The following is a 24782-nucleotide window of genomic DNA, read 5'->3' on the forward strand; positions in this document are numbered from 1 at the left end:
CCTCGCGCCCTTTCGCTCGCACATACAGCGTTCGGCGCGCGGCGACGATTTCATCTCCATTGACGTCATACGGAACCTCACGGCGACGCCGACGGCAGAAATCTGCTTTTGAGTGTCCATATAATTGCTATCGCAATAAAACAGCTGGCCTGGTTCCTTGTTTCTCATTCGTGGTTCCCCTTTTTTGTGTGCTAGTATATTTCGCGCACGTGTGAACAGCCTCTGGGTCATCCCAGCAGTAAATTAAGACTATACAGATCTGACGCACTGCGTATGCATGCGTGTCTGTATGTGTGTATGTGCGTCTGTCTCTGTGAGGGCTTATCAGGGATGCGCTCCGTATTAGCTGCAATGTACAATACTGCGTCTTGCACCTTCGTGTACCTGTAGCATGTCAATACTCAGATTCAAGAGAATATGCTGCTGTGGACAAAATTACTTATATCTGACATCTGTAATGTGTGTACTCACGTACATGTAATTATGTTGGTTTTAAACCTCTTTCTTACATTTGGTAATAACTATAGGTTGGAAAAATAAACAACTCGCTGAGACTCGCTCAAATATTTTTAGCTTAGAGCCACTCATGCTCGGACATCGCAAAACCAGTCTCTGCCAAACTCGCTTGAGCAGACACAAAATCACTCGGGCAATCATTCAGATTTGCACAGTCGAACTTGCTCAGACATGGTGTGCTGTGCATAAATGACAGCAGCATTGAAGACGGAAGCTTCTGTCGGGTTTTCAAATTTTCTGATTTGACGTCTACAATGTTTTAGTGCTGTCGCGAAATTGCATGTTGGCACATTTCCTGGCAATTGGTGTTGAATTTTTGTTGTGTGTGGAAAGTTTTAGGACTTCACACAGCCTCTGCATAACATGTGGACATGACTCTTAACGAGATGGATCAATACAGATTCTTGTTTAGTTTTCGCCTTGTGTACTTTTAATGCGATTAGAATTCTTAGGATCCTTCACGCACTTTCTTGTAGCTGTGTCTCTCATTGTCTTCCCATCAGCTTGGGTCACTGGGTAGTCCCTTGTGTGATGGGTAGAGCATCAGGCTGCTAGGCTAAGGGAACCGGGTTTGAAACAAACCATCGGACCAACTTGGGTCACTGGATATGTACAGTGCTCACGGATTGAAACGCGACAGGCAAATTTTGGGTAGAACACTCTTTCTGTGCAATTACTCGAGAGTACCATGCCTTGTTGCTTCGAATCTGGTCACGAAAGGTGACTTGGACTCTGATCTAAGCGTACGAGTCGAGATTGTGCCGATGTCACAGAAACTACCGACTGTGGAAACAAAAGCATGCGCATTGGTTAGGCCTAAATTGTCGCGTTTCAATCCGTGAGCACTGTACCATTGGATATGTGCTGCTCTTCAGTGAGAAAAAAAAAATCATTTAAAATTTATCTGGTGAACACGCAGCATTTATACTCGGAGAATATTGTCTAGATATATTCACACATGCCATGCGCTAACTTCGTGGCAGCGTCACTATATGGCGCAGCATGTAGTGGGAAGCACAAGAGTTTAGCCCAGTCGCATACATGACGTTGCAAATACGATGTATCACTACATTGATAATGTATTAGCATTCTTAGGGTGCTTCATGCACTACGTGCATGAAACCAACCTTCTTTCTCCCTCGCTTTCTGCACGCTTAGTGGCATAGTCGGTAACCCAAGTTGGCGAGAGGTTCGTTGAAGAGCAGCACATACTTAGTGCATTCGTCGTGCAGCGCGCTAAAACCTTGGCATGAAAGGCGCTCATTGAAAGGTGCATTTGTGCCGCAGCCTGCTAATGCATCGGGTTGCTGTCTTTGAGCAAGCGTTGTGACGTTGGTTCGATTCCGCTCAGCGTCGATGAAATATTGGCATATTATTTGTCATTTTAGAGCAGCACATTCCCAGTGGCACATATTTAGTTACCCAAGTTGGCATCGAAGAGGTTCATTGGAGACTAGCAGAGACTGAGTGGTACATACCTACCCAGTGCTCACAAGTCAGCGATACAGAGTTTCTTCGAGCAGCAGTACCTACACAGTCCCCCGCACCTACAGTGACCCATGTTGGTGTGAAAGAGGATTGTTGAAGACCGACACATACTCGGTGATCCAAGTTTGTCCGATGGTTGATTTCGAACCCAATTACCTCAGCACAGCTGCTTGATGTGCTACCCATTCCCCCACTGACTAGCCAGTGACCCAGGTAAGCGGAAAAACGGTTAGATACAAACATACATAGATAGCCCCCGGAAAGTGCGTGAAGTACCCTAAGAATGCGAACACTATGAAAGATCATTTTAATTTATCCAATGCTGGGTGTAATCGAACCCACGTCACACGGTTTCCTCAAGGACAGCAACTCGACTCTGAGAGGCTGCGTCACAAATACACTGGGTATGTGCCGCTTTTCTATAAACTTCTTTCACACTAACGCTTTAGCAGGCTGTGCCATGAACACACTGGGTATTTGCCGCTCTTCAACAAACCTCTCGCCAACCTGGGTCGGTGGGCCTTTTATCAGTCTCTGACATGCCGCACTGTTTGAAGCTGCTGTGCTGCATTCGATTTTGCTCAGACAGCTTCGGAATCTCCGCCTACTAAGCTGAGGGTTGTCAGAAGCACGTTAGTTTTCCACCGGCCAGAAGTTACGGACTGCCCTGCAGACTGTCGGAGGGAGCTGTCAGCAGATTTTTGCTCAGACAAACAGCTAGCAGGACGACGGCTGTCAGAAAAAGATGCACGCAGCATCTGACGCCTGCTTATGAAAGACGCAGTGTGCTTCTGCGTACATTGTGCGTTCCAAATGGCTAATATTGTACTTGGCTATTGAGTCTCTTACATTGGTGCTTTGTGTGCCATCATGCGAGCTGTTTATGAGCCGTGTAATTTTTGGCAGCTATAAATTTAAACTTTGTGTTCTCACTATTTTTTTTTAAGCGACAAGCACAGTGATCAAATGATCAAACGCACATGCTCGCTTTTCTTGATGTGTTTCACTAAATCTGTCATGTTCGTTACTATATGTGTAGTAAACAGGTGGATTTCGCCTTTCAGTTGAGTAAAATGTGGCTGTTTCTCGCTGGTAGCTGGGATGGTATACAATCAGAGCTTCTCCGATTGCTGTTTACATATGTTCATCCCTTCTGTTTCCAAGTTCGAGTGCTTGCTTTTTGACGTGCAGGATTAGTAGACAATGTACATGCGCTTTGTCCTAGATATTCGTCGGGCCTTTCGTAGACGGACTCACGAGCTTTGAGGATATCGGCAAGCACTTTTTCTGTAAACGGCGGCGTGGTACGATTGCGATTTTGCTAATGTTCGTGTGTGGGAATTCTGCTTAAATTTCACACACAATGAGAGAGCTTAATTGTCACGAGCGAGTGTAATGTAACTGGTGCTTTGCGAACACACTCTATGCACTCTACACAATCTAAGCACGCTCTATGCGCTGCGATTCCCCTATTCAAGCATTATTCTTGTGTCAGCGACGTGGCCTCTGAGGCTGCATCATTTGGAAGCTAGGACAATGAATTCACTGAGTAGTGGTGCTATCTACTAGTAGCTTCGAGCAGATGATGGCAGTCAGGAGAATGACTTCAGGTCGTGGTGCATTTGAGTGAAAATTCAGGACAGTCCTCGACAGCTGGATCATGTATGTGACTGTGACGTGCCCTTCTGTTTGGGCTAGTCACACCGGACGCTGTGGACGGTTTGCGGACAGTCCTCGACTGCGTAATCAAAAAAGCCCACTGAGTTTGTGCCACTGGATATGTGCCGCCTCAAGTGGTGAGGTGAGGGCGAGAAGGGTGCAGTGACGATGTGAGGTTAAATGAGGAAAAGGCGATTCATATTGTTAAAGTACAGAAAAGCCTCACAAGTGCATAAAAAAAGATAGCGCATGTCAGTACTCGACCCTGCTCCGCCACTGCGATTTCCCCCTCCCCTTCACGAACGTGTGCCTACACTTATACTCGAGTCTTTCGCAGAGCACCAGTAGCGAAAGTTGGCACCGCCCTTCCCCTCGTCCATATATTTCCTCTGCTTGGTACTAAGCTGGCTTGGAAGCGATGTGATGGAAGAATCGCTGCAAGGCGCAAAGCGTCCGGGCACTTATTAGTATAGTGCATGCATGCCGTATAAAGGCCCAACCGCATGCACGTGATATTCAAGCGAAAAGCGACGCGACAGGCACACCTTGTCGCGCTGTCGTGTCGCGGCGTGGAGCAACCACATGAACTCGACATAGCGAAAAAAACCAGCGACGGATTTATATTGTTGTGCGAATAAATGTTATCGTGCGCGCGTAAAGAAATCTCAATTTTATCAAATGGTCAATGTTTTATCTAGACCTAGCTAAAATATGCTGTCATCACCAGTGAAAATCCGTCCCATGCATCCCCAGTGGAACTCCATCCCATGCCGCCAGCGTAAGGTGCCGTGGCGCCATCTGTTGAGTAAAACTTAAAATACTTTCTCGGCTCTCGGTGGCGTCTCAGGCCTAACAGCATCAAAACAAAACAACCGATCTCAATAAGAATGACAAGAGAGCGCCGATACTTAGTCTTCAACTAGCGATGAGGTGAAGCGATGACTGATTGTACTATTTATCTTTTGCTGTCACAGCAGAGAGCAAGTTGCAAGAGCGAATTCAGATCGAAGCGGGCAGACTGATTGCTGCCATGTTGTTGTGCAATCGCTGTCCCCGGTGGATGTCGTCGCGCTGACTTCCGGGCGACAAGCGATATTTTCTGGCTGGCCAGAAACCGGCGACACGACCAGCGACAGCGACGGATAGCCCTCCGCGACGGCAAAACCTGTCGCTCGAAAATCGCGTGCATGCGGTTGGGCCTTAAGCGTACCCTTTCTCTCTTGTGGCCACGGTCAAGCAAGGCTCATTGTGGGCTGTGTTGTTGCGAGGAGCGAAGAAGTTTGATGCTGTCAGTTTCTTCAGTTTAGTAAGTTTTGTCAGCGCTGTTACCATTCCCGTTCAGCGTTCGTTTGAACCCTCCCATGTTTTGCTTGGGTGCTCGAGCCTTCGTGCGGAAGCAGTGGTGACAGCCGTTCAGCGTGACTTGACATCATGGCACTGCTCATTCACTGGTCGTGCTATGCTTGTGGCACTGCCTATGACAAGTGGTACTATTGTTGCCTCTGTGGAGCGACCGGTCATTCCAAATGCTTAATGTCCAGCACAACCCTTGAGAGGAACAAGGTGAGGTGGACTTCCAGCATTGCTCTCGTGAATTGTAGTTCGATTGAATGACGCCGATGTAGCTTTCATGTGCACACTTGGTGCATTGACGGATGGAATATGCAAATAGCAGGGAGCGTGACACCGAGCAGCTAGCCTTGGCAAGCCAGCCTCCTATGATGCCGTCCCGCAACATTCTCTCCAGAGCCAGTCTGCGCAATGAATCTTCAGGAGTAGGACCAGCGTGGTTATTGGGCTTTTCCAAACACTGTATGGTATGTGGTAGGTTTTAGTGGCACCCTTGTCGTGCTCTCTCCATTCCTCCGCGCTCAGCGGATAAAAATTACTTTCCCATCACGTAATGAGGGCATATTTCTCATGAGCCTTTTTTGTATTTTCATGACCAAGCACCAAGATGATCACGTGATGCTCCGTGACTGACAGCAAATATGCACTGCTGAAGTTGCGCATTAGCACTTATGGTGCATATATAGTGTCATAGACAAAACTATGCTTGATTTTGTACACCAAACATAAGAAATTCTCAGTGCCTAGCGTTATGTCTGAGACCTCAAAAAGCATTACAGTGAGCTGGACCTCCTGCAGTTCTATAGTAAATTGTGGATAAGTGTCATTACATGTAGCCAAACTTCGTTATGCACAATTCCACCAGGGAATACTTTTGATTACGAGGCAAGCCTTCATTTAGTGCAGCGCCAGAAAGAAAGGACTGTGATGTATCCCAGTCTGCCAAAAATGCACATACGCCACAGAAACAAGAGTGTGCAATGCACGCACACATGCAAAAACAAGAATTTGCATATTCTTTAAAAATGCCTTATGCACATTTTATCTTGAGGCAAAATAAATCCAGCCCTGCCAAAGTCAAGTGTCACACTTATTTGATTCTTACAAGACATTGTAATGAACAAGAAGTAGGGAAATTTTTATTGTTTAACAACTCGTGCATACTCTTTTCTAATTATTAGCGTTTGTAATCTCTCTGCATTCCCTACATATTAGCATGGTAAGGTATTTTTCTCATTGATATATGTTCAAGAGAAAGTCTGAGTTCGTGAGATCTGTGGGCCAAGAAGACCTTTCTGGGTCTGATTGAGCAAGTGCGATTGAACCCAGCTGAGTACAATTTTGCTGACTTTGAGTCCGAATCATCTCGGCTGAGTATAATTCTGATGAGTCTGAGTCCGAGTGAACTCGGCTGAGTAGAATTTTCGGCAGTCCGAGTGAACTCGGCTGATTATAGTTCTGGTGAGTTTGAATCTGAGTGAACCCGGCTGAGTAGAATTTTTTTGAGTCTGAGTCCGAGTGATCCTGGCTGACTATGTTTCAGTGAGTCCGAGTAAGCTCTAAGCAAAAATTATTTGCGAGTCTGAGGGAGCTCCATTTATTTTGCCGACCTATGTTAAAGTGCCTAAAAGCAAAGCAATGTGGCACGCTTTGACATTATGAATGGCGCTAGCCAATCAGTGTTGTAAACTAAGCTAGCGGGTAGAGCAAATTGTTTATTTGAAATAGTAGAAAACGGAAGGTAAGAGAAGGATGGTAGTCTTTCCGGGTGAGGGAGGACGGGTAGAGCTTTTTGTTCTGAGGGTAAGGGAGGGCGGTTAAATTTTTCAACCTGAGGTTGAAGTGAGGATGGTACTGCTGTCATGAGGGTGAGGGAGGAAAAAAAGAGGGCATTTGCCCACCTCTGCTCAGCAGTGCTGCTAGATGATGCAGCGTGTCCAGAAGTGTGAGAGAGGCGCCCGGCTGCCGCAGTGCAGATTCCTTCTCGGCATTCGCACGCACTGGCGCACCGTGTATTTTATAGCCCACGCGCATGCGTCACAGTGGCGGCGCTAAATAGCGGCGAGTGTTTTTAGTGAAACACAAAGGAGTCCTGCTGCACTACACGCCTCATGTAACTCGTTTCAACGTTGACAATATGTTGCCACTACATTGATTCAATGCTAAAAGCGGTACCATCTACAGTCATCGTGAGATAGGTTCTGCTGAATTTTTTGCATTGCTAATCGCATTAACGTCAACATTCATCATGAGATGGGTGCTGCCGGAATACACAGACTACATCCCTCCCTCGTGTCATCACCCTCCCCCCCCCCCCCCCCAAAAGGTAAAAACTTTGTGGAGGCTCTGGCCTTTCTGTATAGTCAGCTCGTATGAATTTACCAGTTTGTAGAAGTGTTGCATGTCTCAGCAATGTTACAATTTACTAGTTTGGAGGTGGAGCAAGTTTTTTTTTTTTTTTTTGTTAGAAATTTTTTTTTCTTTTTTTTTACAGATAGCAGTGCTGAAAGGGCCCGGAAACAGTTAGAACATATTTTGTAGACGCATAGGGTACAGTTACAGTAAAACAGCCCCATAATTTAAGTGAAACATCCCATATTAAGAGAGCCACAGACGATTACAAGTTACCCTCCTCCCTAGCCATGCCTTTTTTTCTCAACTCGTTCGCCGAGTGATCAGGGCTAAGCTCCGCCTTCACTGGCTCTGTGTCATGATTTGACATCATGTCGTATACTTCCGAATGTCTTGAAGCCAGTGCAAGAAGCCTTTCCAACCTCTCCACTAGCCGCCTGGCCGTCGATCCCCCGCAAGAGCTATCCAAGCAGCACGCGTTGAGTGTTCTGTCGCAGCGCCGAGCATGTCCGGTAACTGCAGGTGAGCTAGGCGTTTTGGCGGATGGGTGGAGGCATACACTAAAACTAAAATCCCTCCATACAGCTGCCACTGTAAGGAAGGGGCTTTAGCGTAAATGTGAGTGGCCTGAGCGGCCTTCACGGTGCAGCCACCTGGTAGTACAGAGGTTAACCAGTCAAACGTAGAGCTACTATTGCTGTAGCAAAGTGTAAAACATTTTAAACAAAAATTTACACTAGTAGCAAAGTAGAACACTTGGTTACTGCCAAAATAGCCCTGTGTTTCTCTGGTTGAACTCTGTGCTACCAGGTGGCTGGCACCGTGCAGGTCGTTCACGTTTGCACCTCCACTCATCTGGTAAAACGCCCAGTCCGCTTGTGTTTACCTGAATACTGGACAGACTAACTCTCTCTTGTGGTAGTAATCCTCCAGCGTGAAGTAACGGCTGCAAACACATTGATGCTGGCGCCGATTGAATACCGACAGCCCGATGCGCTGCAGTCACTCTGCTCGCATGTTGCCTTGCAGGGGGACTCGATGTCGCTGTTTGACATGTCGCCAATCGCTAGATTTGCAGCCCACAACATAACAAGGGCGGTCCATGGTGCTCGTGAAAAGAAAGCTCGAAACCAACAATGACCGCGCGGTTCACGTCGGCGCAGAGAACGTTGTAACGCAAGCAGACAAGGGACCCTTGCTGTGTGCCAGAAGTGCTTGAGTGTAGTGATAAATTGTAGTTGTGTATTCTCTTTTGTTTTATTGAAACAAATTAAGCAATCTTCCAACTATTGCGAATGTTTGTTCATCATGGAAAAATGATAGATGACGCGACCTCGGTATCTAATCAGATAGCTTGCCCAACTGACGTCAGTTTGGCTAACATCAATTGGGAGGGGGCAGCTGAAATCTCAGGGGAGCAGCGCCGCTGCAATTGGTAGTGATGCACATTTTTAGAACCCTATAATAAATTACACGCTTTATGCAGAGCACTTAAATACATCACTTAATGATCAAAAGGACCTACCCTCCTAATGACTCAGTACATTTGTACAATATCGTGAAAATTGTTTCAGGATCCCTTTAAAAACAAAAAGTTCAGCGAATACATGCTGCTTTTCTGTGTGCAGGCTGCTGCTGAGAAGGAGTCTTTGAACGTACCAGTGGTGTCTCATCCAGTGGAAACGACTGCAGCATCACAACCTGATGCTGCCAAAACACTGCAGAAGGTTACTGCTGCACATTACATCGACTACGCAACATTAGTGCGTGATGTTAGTGTCTGCTCGTTTCCTCCGTTCTTTCTTATCCACAAAAAGTTAAGCGAATACACGCTGCTTTTCTGTGTGCAGGCTGCTGCTGAGGAGGAGCCTTTGAACGTACCAGTGGTGTCTCATCCAGTGGAAATGACTGCAGCATCACAACCTGATGCTGTCAAAACACGGCAGAAGGTTACTGCTGCACATTACAGCGACTACGCAACATTAGTGCGTGATGTTAGTGTCTGCTCGTTTCCTCCGTTCTTTTTTATCCAGCAAGCTAGACGATGTTCCTAATCAGTTCTTTTAAGGTGGTATCACCATCAAAGTCAATGAACCTTCTTGTACTTCTATGCATTTTCTTTCTTTAGCTTGATTTGATTGCAATTGCAAGGCCACCATCTAAGGAAATATCACTTTCAGGTCCTGCATGTGCAGTTGTACAAGCAAATAAACTGTCTAAAATATCAAAGCCTTAACAAAAATAATGATATTTTAAATGCATCTTGCACATATTATGACTCTAGTGATTGGACTTGTGCTCTAGAATTTTTGCCAAGTGTATTAGTGAGAAGAGTTTCGAGTAGGTGTCTGTGTTTTCTGTAATGCTCTAGTACAGTCGAACCTGTTTATAACGAAGTTGTATCCAATTCAAAACTATCTTCATTATGTCTAATATTCATTATAAGCATACACGCTGATATTGCCAAAAATAGCACATTTAGATTTACTTTGTTATATCCTTCATTATATTGAGGTTTGACTGTGTCATCATGTAGCAGGTTCTCTTTCTTCTTCGTTTTTGATCGCAGTAATTTGCACGGCATACTGTTTTCTGAGCACTGTTCATGTGAAGAGTGCTCAGGGGCTGTTTTGCACTCCAGGTTACTGGAGGTTACTGCATGCCAGCCACTAGATTTGGCATTCTTGTTTGTCTCAAGTGTCGCCACTTGTAGTCGCCAACTCCCATCCGTGTCCTTCCCGTCTGTCATCTGCATCAAGTCCCGCTTCAGACGCTTGTGCTTTATGTCGCTAGCTGCATATCAGTGTGCATGAGTGTTTGTCGTCTGCCTCGGCTCATGCTGCTAATGTGTTAATGCTCACATGCCGCTATCACTCAAATGTTCTCACTCAACAACTGGTAAATGTTTGAGGCAAGCTGGTTACATTTTAAATTCATTTACATGAAGTCTATCTCCACCCCACAGCCTGTTCGCACTATTAGTAGCAAACAAACCATTGTGGATATCTATGCACCTACGCTTTTGACAGAATTTGCATTGCATATCCTGGCACAATGTTTATTTGCAAAAAGTATAGATGGTTATTGTTGCAGGGAACACCATTTAAAAGAGAAAGGAACGAGGCTGCAAAAACACTATGTACGAAAATCAAATCATCAACAACTACACTCTGTTCCGCAGCTATGTTGTGCTCCTTTTTCTGTATGAAAGGGTTCGCATTGCTCATACGTGAGAGGACGTAAGCGCACATGGTCAGCTTTATGGCGCATTCTCGATTAAACGAGGAAGTTATGGACTGGTTGGCCAACACGTGTTCGTTTCCTTTGCCATACCCGGACCAGCATCCTGGAACAAAACCCTTCATCACTTTGCTAATCCCCCATCGAACTAGCTTAGCAACCTGAAACTATAACATGCGCTGCGAGAAGTCACCTTTAAGTTCAGCGAAATCCAGGAAAACCGATGCGCACTAGCTGAAGACTCGAACCATGACTGAAATGCAACAGAGTATTGCAACTGCGTAGTGTGACAGTCATTCGAGACAAGGTGGTATCAAATGGAAGTAGTCGATTGAAGCTTGCAAAACTTGTCAAACAAATGATGAACGCACACTGCATTTTTGCAATTTGATGGTACGAAGCTTCGTTTTTAGGCGTCTGCTTGTCGTCTCGTACACGGCCTCCTTCAGCCTTGCAAGAGCCGCTGCTCAAGCTGGCTGTTTGTTATCCAATTTCAACTGCACGTGGCATGCTGTATTTGGGCTAGGAGCCTGGAGGGGAGGAGTAGGGGAGAAGCACTAGCGGAGGCCTGTTGTGGAGAGAGTGAGCAGCGGAGGCAGAGAGTACGGTGGCATGCTACGTGTGATGAGGGCGAGGGGGTTCATTGCATAGTTCAGGGTAGACAGCAAACACATTGGCTAGTACCAAAGTCAGCTCTCCTGTATACCTTACTCCATGGGCAGAATTTGTGTGTACATTCATTATTATTAATAAACTATAGCTGTCCTTATTTAACACTAATCGAAATCATAATTGCTGTAGTTGCACCAGCAGATCTTAAGCCACAAAATAGCTGTAAACTGTTGCAGCCTGCCATTGTAAGTATAAGCATTAACATTTGGGAACACCAGATTGCCAAACACCTAGATTATACATAGAAGTAGGGACCCATTTCTGCACATAGGGAGTGCCTAACGCTGCTGGTTTGTTTGTTTATTGCAGCTGGGACTAGACTACACGAGTATAGATTAGGCTCATGCAGGCGTTGACTAACAAGGAAACAGAAAAGGCACTTTTCCTTGCTTTAATGCTTCCCCCTTAATTATGTGATGTAAATTTGCCTAGACTGATACGGTGCAGACAACAAAACTTTTGGTTTTTAATATGCTGTTGAACGGCTGCTTTTACTTCTACTCACAGGTCATGTGCTACATGTCTAGCAGCTGGATGATACATTATGCTTCAGGGATGTGATGCGCTCTTGTCACCCACATGATGTGCACACGTGCTATCATAGGCGGCAGTAGAGGTTGAATGCCAGCTTGTGATATAAAGCTTACTTAACTGGCTTTGCCATATACGAAATTCAAAACATTTGTTTCACACTTTTGTAACATTGGCTTTTAAAGAGAAGATATGATTGCATCATAAGAACTTGTTCTTGGTCTAGTTGGTCCTTGCTGTAAGATGTACAGCGGAACCTCACTGATACGATTCTGCATAATACGTTTTTCGGGATGATACTTTTTTTTTTTTCCCCCGATTATACGATTTTGTTGGATAATACAATTTTCGGACACGCTTTATTTTCCGGTTCCCATGGAGATCGTATCAACTTGGTTTCACTGTAATTGCTTTTAAAAGGACACAAAAGCTGTTTAAAAGGACACACAGGCAGTTTTATGCTTTTGGGGACGCGAAACGTTTCTTGCTTCCGGGGTCATTCACTTCGACTGTTCATTATTCCCAGTTTCATATTTTAGACACGAGTGTATTACTGTGTAATCAACCAAGTATGTTAAATGGAAAATGATACATCCACCCAAACGTAGCAATTGCTAGAAAGAAAACCCATATGGGTTCCTCGAACGAAGAGCCCCGAAGAAATGCGCCCTGGACCAGGACACGTTTTTCTTCAACTGCGAGGCTTTTCTTTCGAGGAACCCGTATGGGTTTCCTTTGTAGCAATTGCTACTATTGGGTGGATGTCTCATTTTCCATTTAATTACTTCTCTCCACCTAGCGGGATTCCGCTGAACTATTATGTCTAACCTAGTATGTACTATTTGTGTCATTTTGGAGTAATTGTTTGACTTTTTTTGTTCCGGCTTGAAGCGATACTTTCTCATCGTTTTAGCTAACATTGTATTAACAGAACAAAGCCTGTATTACGTGTTTTTCAGTATTTTCCACTCCCCTTTAATGCCTCTGGCCCTGAAGGTAATACGAATATAGTTTCCTTAGTTTGGCTAGGTACATGTACCTTATGTTAACACATTGCTCTTGTACAAGCTGAAATGATACGCTTAGTCTAACATTCTTGTGTTAAATTGTATTTCCTTGGTGATGAGGATTATAGCAGCCTTGCATTGTATTCATGAATAATTTTTTTGCAGCTGCAGTACCCTGAGCCCATCGTGAAAGAACACAACCGGCAGCCCATCAAGCAAACCTACTTGAGTAACGATGTGCGTGCTACAGATAACCTGAACACATCAAGGTACAATTCGTGCCTTCAGAAACCTGAGTCCTTTTCACAAGAGAATGTGCCCAAAACAGACTCTCTTGTTACACCATTGGACAACTGTGAGAAAAAGAAGGTTGTGACCACAAGGCGCTGGTCTACTCTAAGGTATGCACATTTGTACTATTTTTGAAAGTATATTATGTAGTGATGCAAAACTATTCATAGTACCACTATCGCACACTATCGATAGCAATATCGATATTGCACTCTAGTAATGTAAAATCGCACATTGTACTGCATGTAAACATTGCAACATTAACTTGGCAGCATTTCTATGTTCATGTACCAAGGTCACTTTTTATGCGATGTTTGACAGTAGTTATTTATAACAGGCAAATGTGTGAAATGGCTAGGTGCCTTTCAAGTAACCAGTCAACCTTGTTCTCAAATTTTTTGGTCTTTCAGTGTGGAATTCTTTGTACACTCGAGAAATGTCGCTGAAATATTCAAAACCTAATCTGTTTGTTGGGCTGATGCCTGCCTTTAATGTTCGAAATGCAATAAATATGTTGAAAATTTAGACATTTAATTGGCACCTGAAAGGGATAGTAACATTTGTTTTCCAAAAACAGCGCAGAAGTTTCTTTCGTGCAAACTTCCATTTCATTATTATTCGACCAAAATGTAATTTGTGTTAGCTGATTTCAATTCTAGCATAAAGAAGCACAATTTAGGGGGCATAATTGGCCTGATGGCAGATATCAAGCTATTTGTCGTTTGTGCGATCTGTCACCATTAGTTTCTTAATAAATTTCACAAGTTGTTTTCATTTTTTATTGTTACAACAGGTGTTCACTTTGTCAGCAGACATTACCATGGCCTACTTAAGATGCAATGGAGGGAGTGGTGCCATGTAAGTAATTTATTGCTGTCTGTCACAGAAAAGGCTGATTGCAATAGTATTTTGTACAGTATAGTGCAACAAGATACTATATACAACAGGAAGGAAAAGCACTGAGTACAAGCCAGTAATCTTTAATGTTAGCGGCATTGCTGTGTTGGCAATTTTCGTTTCTCCTTTTTTTTTTTTATGGGCACTTAAGTGATTTTTAATCTTTTCTGCACATTTTAACCATTTTTCTCTTTTCAAGACGTCTCTTCTTATATACTTCATGATTTAAAAAATTTTTCAAACAAATATGGTGCACATTGTTCTTTATCTTTCCAAGCTCTGAATGCTGCCTTTTGTTTTGTATAAATATTGAATCTAACCAAATATTGTGCAACAACCGGCTGTTAAAGTCAGGTGACTGCGCTCCGTCTGCTGAATAAGTATCGTAAAAGATACCAATAATTTCCCCTATGATTTTCTTCATTATCTGTTGGCTTCTTCTCGTCGTGACTAACAAAAATCTGGCCCCTCGATCGGTTCCCCTCCTCGTCCATTACATGACAACTGATCGTTTTTACTTCTGGTCTGCCAATTAGTGTTCGTGCAACCTACTCGTGTAACCAGTGATGTTTTCCTTGTAACGGGCCCTTTTTTATGTCCTTGGCTTCCAAATACTTCAGCAGTTTTTTATTTTCCATAACTTCTGATATTTTTCAAAAACCATTTATTTAGCCTTTTTGGAGAGCTAGTCATACAACAGCCTGTCATTCTTCGAAAGATTGTTAGCAACCAGGCTCTAAAAATGTTGAGTGGCTGTTCATGCAGTTCTTTTAAATAATAATTATAGTGCTCTTGTGTTTAAAACTCATGACAGAAAGCAAACTGTCCATGACAGTTTGTTTTCTATTTTTCACTACTCAGTACAAGTGTGTTACCTAATTATACCGAAATAAGTATTCCTGCTTTAAATATATATGTCTGCATTTCAGTATTCAATATTCAATGCTTATTAATAATATTCGATCCGTATTTGAAAAAATCGAAATTCGCCTATCTCTAATATACAGGGTTTGTCCGAAAAGTAATGTCAGTGATTATATTGTGAAGCGACTATACGTCGCAGCGCGGCTATGACCGGTTGGGATTGGTGGAGGGGGAAGTTAGCTTACGCATGCACGATAGCTCAGTAGTCTGCAACTATCTGGAGAGTAAGGACAGGATTTTCCGTGAAACACGTTATCATTTCCCGTGCAAGCCGTAATGCAGCGCTCGTTGGAACAAAGGATTGCCATAGAGTTTTGTGTGAAACTCGGCAAGTCCACAGTGGAAACATTTGCAATGATAAAGATGGCCTTTGGTAATAATTGTTTGCCAGAACGTAATGTCTACCGGTGGCACAAGGCCTTTTTAGAAGGTCGTGAAGAGGTCGGTGATGAAGCCTGCGCTGGACCACCATCAACGGCCATCACCGACGAAAATGTGATGTGTGTGAGAGATCTTTTGAACTCAGACCAACCATCGTTTGAGTGTCCGTTTAGTGATACAGACATTAAACATCCCAAAAAGTACCGGTCAGGCAATTTTGCCGAATAACTTGCAGACGCGAAAAGTGTGCGCAAAGATTATGCCCAAAGTGTAAACGGGCAACCAAAAATTTCGCTGAGTTGAAACGTGCCAGGAACTTTGGGACTTGTGTTAAAGTCATTTTATGCAATGTTGGAACTTGTGTGAAAGTCATTTTATGCAATGTCATCACAAGTGACGAGTCTTGAGTGTTTGAATAGGATCCAGAAACAAAAGTCAAAGTTCCTAGCAGCACACCTCAGCGTCTTCTCACCCCAAGAAGGCCAGAATGAGCAAGTCAAAGGTCAAGACCATGCTCATTGCGTTCTTTGAGATCAGGATACTGGTCCACCACGAGTTTTCGTCAACGTCAAATTCTTCGTGGAAGTGCTCAAGAGACTCAAACGAAGGGTTTGCCGCACCCGGCCTGACATCGCAGATGATTGGAAACTCTGCCATGATAATGCGCCAGCCCACACCGCCTTCCTGGTGATCAGCTTCCTGGCCGACTGAAAGGTGTTAGTGGTCCCCTAGCTGCCCTATAGTCCTGACGGGACTTCCTCAGATTTCTTTTTCTTTCCGCGCTTGAAAACTGATATAAAAGGACATCATTTCTGGACAGTTGACAAAGTCAGAGGCTTGTACCAAGACTCTGAAGGACATTCCGGAGGAGGCCTACCGTGACGCCTTCGATGTCTGGAAATCTCGCTGGAAGCGATGTATCGGCGAAGGAGGAGCCTATATTGTAATATTTTAACGTGTTGTACTGGTCTGATCAACAAATGTTTTTGAATCAACTCACTGACATTACTTTTCGGACATACCCTGTGTGTATATATATATATATATATATATATATATACACAGGTTGTTTCAGCGAACACTTTCAAAAATTCTTAAAGGTTGCCTGTGGCAGATAAATAAATAAATAAATGAGCCCAGGGGGTTTGCCTGCACGAGGCTTCACACATTGGCACATACGGCATGAGCGGGCGTAGTGAAGAGCATCAGGCTTCATGCCTGGCCAAGTAGCGGAGCAACACAAGTTTTGGAACGTCCTAAGGCCGCTCGCATGTCAGGCCAACCACGAGTCATGGAAATAGTATAGGATGGCTTTCCTTAGACTGCGGGGTATCACCACCTTGAAAGACTCCTGGGGAGCCTCCTCAGATGGGATATAGCGCATCCAACATGTACCCAACATGCCCGCAGCAATACCAGCTGTCCGTGTGCGCCCGACGGCTTTGCTGCTCCGCTCCTCTGGGGAGCCCGGCTCTTTGAGCCCGTCAACAATTTTTCGACAAAATGGATCGCTCTGCTGTGCTTTTAGTAGCCCCTGCCTGCTGAAGACGATACCAGAGGAGGTAACAGGGTTCACCAGGTTAACGTCCTCGCCCGGGGCTGGCCATCAAGTGATCGCTTCGCCGTCGGGGGTTGCGCCTTTCGAGCCATTGGAGACTGAGGCTCCGGCTTCTACTTGGTGCGAATGCTCACGGGAGGGGCAGACCAAAGGATGAGACGCCGAAACGGGGGCGAGTGACAAGGCGTCCGCCACCACGTTTGAACTCCCTTTCCGGTAGTGCAAACAAAGTTGTACCGCTGCAGTGTCAGCGCCCAGCGCGCGAGGCGGCTCGATGGCTTGCGCAAGCGCTTAAGCTAGGTGAGCGCATGTGGTCCGTCGCCACCACAAATGGCACTCCGTCGATGTAGCAGTCAAACTTCCGGAGAGTAAAAACTATAGCAAGGACACTCCCGCTCAGTCACGTTGTAGTTACGCTCAGCGGCGTTAAGTGACCGGCTTACATAGACGACTGGTCGGAGGACGCCATCGTGCTCCTGAAGCAGCACAGCCCCAAGGCCCAGGTCGCTCGTGTCAGTTTGGACAACGAACTCCCTGTTGAGGTCGGGCAACTTCAGTTCGGCTGTGGCCACTAGAGCTCGGAATAGTGCATGAAAATCACCTCTTGCTCAGGACCCCAGCTCCATCATGCCGACTTTTTCAACAGTGTGGTCAAGGGCCCTTGAAGAGTAGTGCAATTGATGGGGGCGAAATGCGAAAACACCCGTGTACTTAGATTTAGGTGCACATTAAAGAACCCCAGGTGGTCCAAATTTCCAGAGTCCCCCACTGCGGCGTGCCTCATAATCAGATCGTGGTTTTGGCATGTAAAACCCCATAATTAAGAGTAGTGCAATTTGGGATGAACTGTCTGTAGTAGTTCACCATTCCCCAAAAATGCCTAAGGTGCTGAATGTTCACCGGTGTCGAGTATTCGAGGATAGCTCAGACTTTGTCTTCGCACGGCAGAACACGACCCCTGTTGATGGTAAAGCCCAATAGGGAAATGCGAGTCCTAGCTATTTGTGCTTTCTTCAACCCAGTGGCACGTAGTCTCTCGAGAACGTCCTCCAGGTGGCAGAGGTGCTCCTCGAACATTAGAGAGATTACAATGTCATCGAGGTGCACCAGTGCATAGTGCCACTTAACGTCCCCGAGAATGCGGACAATCAATCTCTGGAATGTACCTGCAGCTCCAGAGCAGCTAAATGGCATACGAGTAAACTGGTAAAGGCCTCGGTGAGAGGTGAACGCAGTTTTCTCTGCATCAGCCAGCTCCTGCAGGTAGCCGCGGCAACCATCCAGGGTGGTGAAGTAGCTTCCATCGCCTAGATTAGCCAAGATTGAGTCCACGTTGGCATAGGATAAGCATCCTTCTTCGTGGCCTCGTTCAGCAGGCAGTAGTCCACACAGAGCCGATAAGAGCCGTCTCTTTTGGGGACCATTGCCACCAGAGAACCCCAGACTCCTGACCGTCGCTTGTAGGGTGGGCCTTGTGCAAACCCCTCTCCATATAACTGGTGACGTGTTCTCGCGCAGCAACTCAAACCTGGGAGGGAGGAACACAGTTTGCGCGGGAAATTCGCTCCGGTGCGCTAGCTGTGTCTGCTGTGTTGCCGTTACGGCAGCGGTTCGTGAAGGTCGAGCTAAGTACAACTCGCGAGCCAAGGGACGAGGTGCGGGAAGGCACACCTCGATCCCCACACATGCCACCAGAGCACTCTGGAGCAATTGAAAGTGATCATTTTTACCATAAGCTGCCTACTGGCACAAGCAATGCTCTGCTGCTAGAGTTGCCAATTGTCCTGAATTTGATGGGACTGTATTGGATCCTATCATATCATGTCCCATGTCCCCCGACTTGGCTCTGTCAGAACAGCTAGTTGTTTGGGATTGATGTGGTAATCTTCAAAGCTGTATTTCCCCACAATGTAGGTGTGCTGCATACATTGTGAACTGTGCAATGTTGTAAATCTAGCTGAATTCATTCGTTTTATTCTCATCTATGGCATTTCAACTAAGAGTACTGTGGCATGAAAATTTGGAGAGAAACAGAAATCAGATGCATGTGTGAAGTACATTATGGCAGTATTGTATGGAGTCTTTTTATTCATGTTGTTTTTTAAAAAGCCTGAATGGCCTTTTGGAACTAGGTATGTTGAAGTTAAGCAGGGAAAATCTTTTTTTTTTATAGGTGTAGGCAAGTAAATGTTTTCAAACTTTAAAGTGTCTCGTTCTTCAGACAGCTGTGTCCCATTTGTGTATGCAGTGACTGTTTTAATGCATTAGCATTCTTAGGGTACTTCTCGCACTTCCTGGGGGCTAAGTATCTATCTAGTATCCTAATCGATCAGTGTATCTGTGTTTGTATGTTTGAATTTAACCATTTTCCCGCCTACCTGGATCACTGGGTAGTCAGTGGTCGAATGGCTAGCGCATCGGGCTGTTGTGCCGAGCTAACAGGGTTCGAAAGCAACCATTGGACCCCCCACTTGGATCACTGAGTAGATGGCAATGTGTACATACCTGCCACTTTCCAACGAACCTTTATCACACCGACATGGGTGACTGTAGCTGCAGGACTTGGTAGGTACCGCTGTTCGAAGAAGCGCTTTGGTGCCGCCGACTTAGAGTACTGGGTATGTGCCAATTGGTCGGTGCTGTTCTAAAATGAACCTATTTGATGCCAACTTGGGTCACTGGATATGTGCCAGTAGGTGTGTGCCGCTCTTCAATGAACGTCTTTGACGTCAGCTTGAGTAACTAGGTATGGTGTTACTGGGAATGTGCTGCTCTACAATGACAAGAAAGATCCCTTAAATTTCTCTGATGCTGAGTGAACTCGAACCCACATCGCAAGGGTTCCTCAAGGACAGAAACTTGACACATTAACAGGCTGAGCCACAATTTAAATGCGCCATGTATGTGCCGCTTTTCAATTAACGCTTTTCACGCCAACGTTATAGTGAGCTGCACCATGAATGCACTAGGTATGTGCCACTCTTCAATGAACCTGTCGCCAACTTGGGTCACTGAGTATGTGCTATCAAACTCGCCGGGGGGGTGACACTACTAAACTGCCTGCTGAAGTGCAAGACACTACTGATGCATGAAGGAGAAACTGCATGCAGGCCTGCAGTATGCACTGCAATATGTGCACTGGTCGCAATTTTAATGTTGCAACTCTCACTGAAAGCACTAGTACCACCCGCCGTGGTTGCTCAGTGGCTATGGTGTTGGGCTGCTGAGCACGAGGTCGCGGGATCGAATCCCGGCCACGGCGGCCGCATTTCGATGGGGGCGAAATGCGAAAACACCCGTGTACTTAGATTTAGGTGCACGTTAAAGAACCCCAGGTGGTCCAAATTTCCGGAGTCCCCCACTACGGCGTGCCTCATTATCAGAACTGGTTTTGGCACGTAAAACCCCATAATTTTTAGCACTAGTACCCTTCATCTAGGAAAGTACACTATATGAAAGAACACTTGACCTGACTATTTGTACAACACCACAGTTCAGGGAGAACCACACTATTTATGGATGTCCCATGCGAGACTGACAGACTCGCCATGTACTCTAGCAACCCAGTGTCTTACTCAGTCCTTTCACCCAATCCGCCAAAGCAAAGCTCTGCTAGTTCCCTCATTTGTATGTCACTGCCCATAGATGCTCTGCAGAAATGCATAATGGGCTTTATATTACCATGTCTGTATGCTGCCATGAGTGGCCTTGTGTTAGGAAAAACCATGAACAAAGAATTGGCACTCTGATAAGCAACAGTAAATAGATGACAACTTGGCCGACGACATGTGAATCTAATGATGTACAGAACAGTAATTGCCCATTAATTTGTAATTTTGGGGTTAGCTGAGCTTCTTGATATACTCTTTGCACTAACATATTTGTGTGTATGTGTCAAAGCTTTATGTCAAGTGATAAGTCGAAGCAAGGGATGCATTAGCTTCATCTTTGGAATTGATAATCCTCTAAAATTTGTCATGCCATGAACTTTTTTGTTAGCATTGCAGCATGCATAAACTTCACTGCCTATTTTTTATTTCTTTAATGTTTCCTCTTTTGATTGCATTTATGATTTATCCCGGTAAGCTTGGCCAAGTGGACATTCCTGTATTCGCTTATTGTGGCTTGTATGGCATACTAACACTGTGGCTAGCCATGCATGTAAAATGTGCCAAGTTCCATTGAGAAATTGTCATGCGCGCATATGCAGCTTGGAGCATTTCTGCATGCAAAGTACTTTTGGATGCCACTGTCACAGCTATATGAATTAAACTATACTTTTGAGATGTAGCAAGGTTTGATTGGTAAAGTGATGTGCCTCCTGAATATACCCCCACTCACTTTGTCGCTTCATGTACTGCTTTTCCCCTACAGTGAGTAAAATACATATTCCCTCAATAAAAATCAGTTAACAATGGCTACTTGTGCATGGGCCTTCATATTTTAGGTGCTAGGGCCTTCATATTTTAATATAATACGACTTATATTGCCCCTGGAAAAACGTCTTCTCAGCAACGCATTTCTGTTTAAAGGTGAAGCCAACTTTAAGGGGATCAGTGTAAGCTTAGTCTTTGTAAGCTGGCTTTTCCATGTTCTGTGTTTCAGTGAAGCCCACTGCAAAAAAATGCAATGCGAATGGGACCCGATCACACTATCGCGTTCCACTCTTAAAGCGAAGCTTAAGCGTCCTCCAAATTTGTTGTCCTTGTATTCAAAATGTGGCAGAGTCACTTCTCAGCATCATGGATGGAGGCATGTGTGTTCTCAGTGAGTCATAAATAATGGTGGGTCACAACATTTGGCTATTACTTGCTTCTTTTTTACAGATATGGCTAGGAAACTTCCTGGTTTTTCTACGCATCTGATGAATTGGTGTCACAGTGTGTGTTAAGTAATTATAACGGGACACCATTATGTATGGATCTATGCAAAGAAATTGTTGCGTAAATGCCTGACAACATGGCACTGTCTGTGAGGTTGCGCTATGAGAAGGGCCTTGTGATGGATTTAGGCAGCTCAGCGAAGCATGTGAAAATGTCAAATGAGACCTTGAAAAGCTGAAACAAGTGACTCACTGAGCCACTGCTGTGCAAATTACGTTAAAGGAACACTGGCATGACATTTTCAGTTTCCCTTGTTTCTCTTCTTCTCTCTCTCTCTCTTTTTTTGTATCTTTTTTTGGTAAGGTTCAAGTTCTCTAAATCGCAGAAAAAAATCCGGCAGGTGTCGGAGCCCCCTAAATTTACCATAATACGTACCTACAAACCAGTTTCAGTTTCAGCACACAGGAGGTGGATGGGTCATGAGGTCATGATACATTGGCTTGCTCCACTAGAAAAATGTGTGCAGCACTCATGTTAATTTTGCGTGACAAGAGCAATTTCATCATGCCTAGCCTTATTGCTACGTGATGTCAGAAAATTTTGCTCTCTGTCATGTCACAATAATGTCTACGATGCCAGGCCCAGCATTCTTTTTCCAGCTGTAATACCAAATTAAGAAAACTTGAGTCTACCAGCCTTCATATGTGTCAAGTGTCATCCTTTTACCAGCAACAAGTTAGTATCCACAATTTTGAAACTGTGTAAGTGCTTCTTCAATGATATCAGCTTCAAAAAGGAGCTCACATGCTATGCCAGTGCAAATTTCAAAATGAAATGTTTCTATTTAGTGAAATGCTTGAGGGATAGCCATTGTTTATGCATATTCTCGCAGTTTTAATAGACCATGGATGCTGTTTCCAACAGTGCAATGAATGTTTTGAGCACATTGCAAATTTCGAAATGTTATGCTTGATGATAAGTTAGGAACAAAACAGTACATGTGCAACCAATCTCTTTTTTGCAGTGTTGAGAGCAGCAGTCACATGCCTGCAGACCAGCCCTGGCACTTGTTTTACCACTCTGTTGCATCAGCACCAAAGTCCATTGTTCAAGTTATTGTTGTTTGCATTTTGTTTTCAGGTGTGAAACTGTAAAGCTAAAAGCTTTAGTTTTTGTTGATTCATTTTTGTATGTGTTATAAGGGGCTTTAAATAAAGGTTGTTTTCCTATACTTGGCGATAAGCCAAGTAGGGACAGTAATCACCATGGTAATATTTATTATTGTTTGATAATTTTTCAGTTTATAAAAAATGCTTCTTTCTTTTGAAAATGACTTGCAGGCCTTGTAGGTGACTTTTTGGCATATGAAGTTATGTACAATAAAATGTGTTGCTTTGCATTAATAGGTAATCTAGTGTGTCAATAAATTCTTACATTGTCTTTTACGCAGCTGAATAAAACCATCTTCAGCCTCAATTATAACGGCGGCATGCTCAGTTGAGATAGTGCGTGTTAATGTTGGGCAGTAGTTCCACAATAGCAGCCTTTAGTGAGATTTTAGCATGGTGTGGCTGTTTGTCTCTCTCTGTGATGCTACCCTTACATAGCAGTATAACAGGTTTATATTGGGAACTAGGACGCCACGTTGAGAGTGATGTGGCAGAAGTTCACAGCCTGCCATTCTTAAGTCGTGCAGGAATTGGGAGAGCAGGCAAATCCATTACTTAAAAATGACACCTATACACCGTTCCATACACAGCAGTCAACGCTGTGGAAGCTAGAGAGACTTCTTGCAGTGACTTTGTTCGCACTTGGATATAGTTAGATGTTTTTTGACCGCAATTGTGCGCAAGTTTTTTTATATAGGCTCAGTATTGAATGAAAAGTTTTAATCCTTAAAAATAAACACACTGTGGTATACGGGCTGGGCTGTTAATGCGTTGTTTTAGATAAGTTTTATTTTTGTTGTTCTTTTGCGGTTTTTTTATTTGCAAACCGTCGCGAGCAGCCTCACGAGCATGCTCACGCGAGCAAACGGTGTTGGCGCGCATTGAAGCATGGACTTAACTCCCAGCAAAGCATAGACGGAACGCGCGGAGTAATAACTTTTCTTCACCGAACCTCTTGCGTAGCTTCCACAGCATTGACTGCTATGTATGAAACAGAGTATAATGACATTGGGCACATAAAGCTTGGCTGCTGAATCTGCCATTTGATGCTGCTCTGCAAAAGCAATAATTGGCTTATCAGGGTTCTAATCACCATAGCCTCCACCTGCTGGAGAAATTCATTTGCCTGAACGGCGTCTGGCCATTGGCTGTGCTTATTTCTTTGTCACAGGTGATAATTGGCCTTGTACACGTCTCACCCTGAAAATTCATTTGTGACATTCAAGAAAGTGGAGATCTCAAAGTTGTTGTGGTCTGCATGTAAGGTGGCGACTAGGACAGCGTACATCCTTATCTCCTGTGTCGGACTGGAAGCTGATACCCTGGAATAAATGTGCTGCATAGGTGACAGAGGGATTGGTGAAAATAAACGTAAGCGCCTTGACAGAATAAGAAGCCAATTCAAAGCCATGTTCTCAAATATCTCGCGCACCTGGTAAATTAACGCACCCGATGCGTAACCTGAACTATAGGGACCTGTCACGGCAGGTTAATTTAAGCATGGGCAGAGATTCGTTTGTGGCATGATCCCATGGAGACACACGAATTTGCAAAGATAAGGTTGTGTACTGAAGTCTCGAGAGCATCACCTGCCTCGTTTCCTGGGATACCAATGTGTAATGGTATCCAATGAAACATCACTGTTCTTCCCTGAGGTACGATTAATAAAAACTTCGCTTAATAGAGGTGAGAATGTTGGCACTAAAAAGCCAGCCGAGAACCCCGCGGAAGTCTGAGACAGCCTTTGGCAGTGCTGGATAATATACTTCATTTAGTATAGGTTAAAGTGTACACCACATTAAACTTGTCTTTGGTTTGTATCCAGGTGACATAAGAGCTAGGTGCGAGATTGGTCATGGCTCCCTCATGCAAAAAAAAAAAAAAAATACTGCTGGTTGCCTATGGACAGTTGCCATAAGCCCTA

General features: G+C 44.5%; 1 protein-coding gene across 9 annotated transcripts in view; it reads left to right on the plus strand.

Moving 5' to 3' along the window:
- Nucleotides 1-22956, plus strand: part of LOC119462122 (protein CASC3-like) — a 103769-nt gene extending 80813 nt beyond the window's left edge. For 2 of the 9 annotated variants that reach the window (XM_037723470.2, XM_037723482.2), the window contains exons 10-14: nucleotides 8994-9137; nucleotides 9216-9359; nucleotides 12981-13216; nucleotides 13900-13964; nucleotides 22714-22956. In XM_037723470.2, coding sequence (XP_037579398.1) covers nucleotides 8994-9137; nucleotides 9216-9359; nucleotides 12981-13216; nucleotides 13900-13939 — 564 coding nt within the window. In that variant the 3' untranslated portion in view covers nucleotides 13940-13964; nucleotides 22714-22956. The remainder of the gene's footprint in view (nucleotides 1-8993; nucleotides 9138-9215; nucleotides 9360-12980; nucleotides 13217-13899; nucleotides 13965-22713) is intronic. The other 7 variants (XM_049667490.1, XM_037723489.2, XM_049667492.1 and 4 more) reach the window with 7 other exon arrangements.
- Nucleotides 22957-24782: the final 1826 nt, after the last annotated feature.

This window comes from Dermacentor silvarum, chromosome 1 (genome assembly GCF_013339745.2).
Source record: "Dermacentor silvarum isolate Dsil-2018 chromosome 1, BIME_Dsil_1.4, whole genome shotgun sequence".
Taxonomy (NCBI): Eukaryota; Metazoa; Arthropoda; class Arachnida; order Ixodida; family Ixodidae; genus Dermacentor; species Dermacentor silvarum.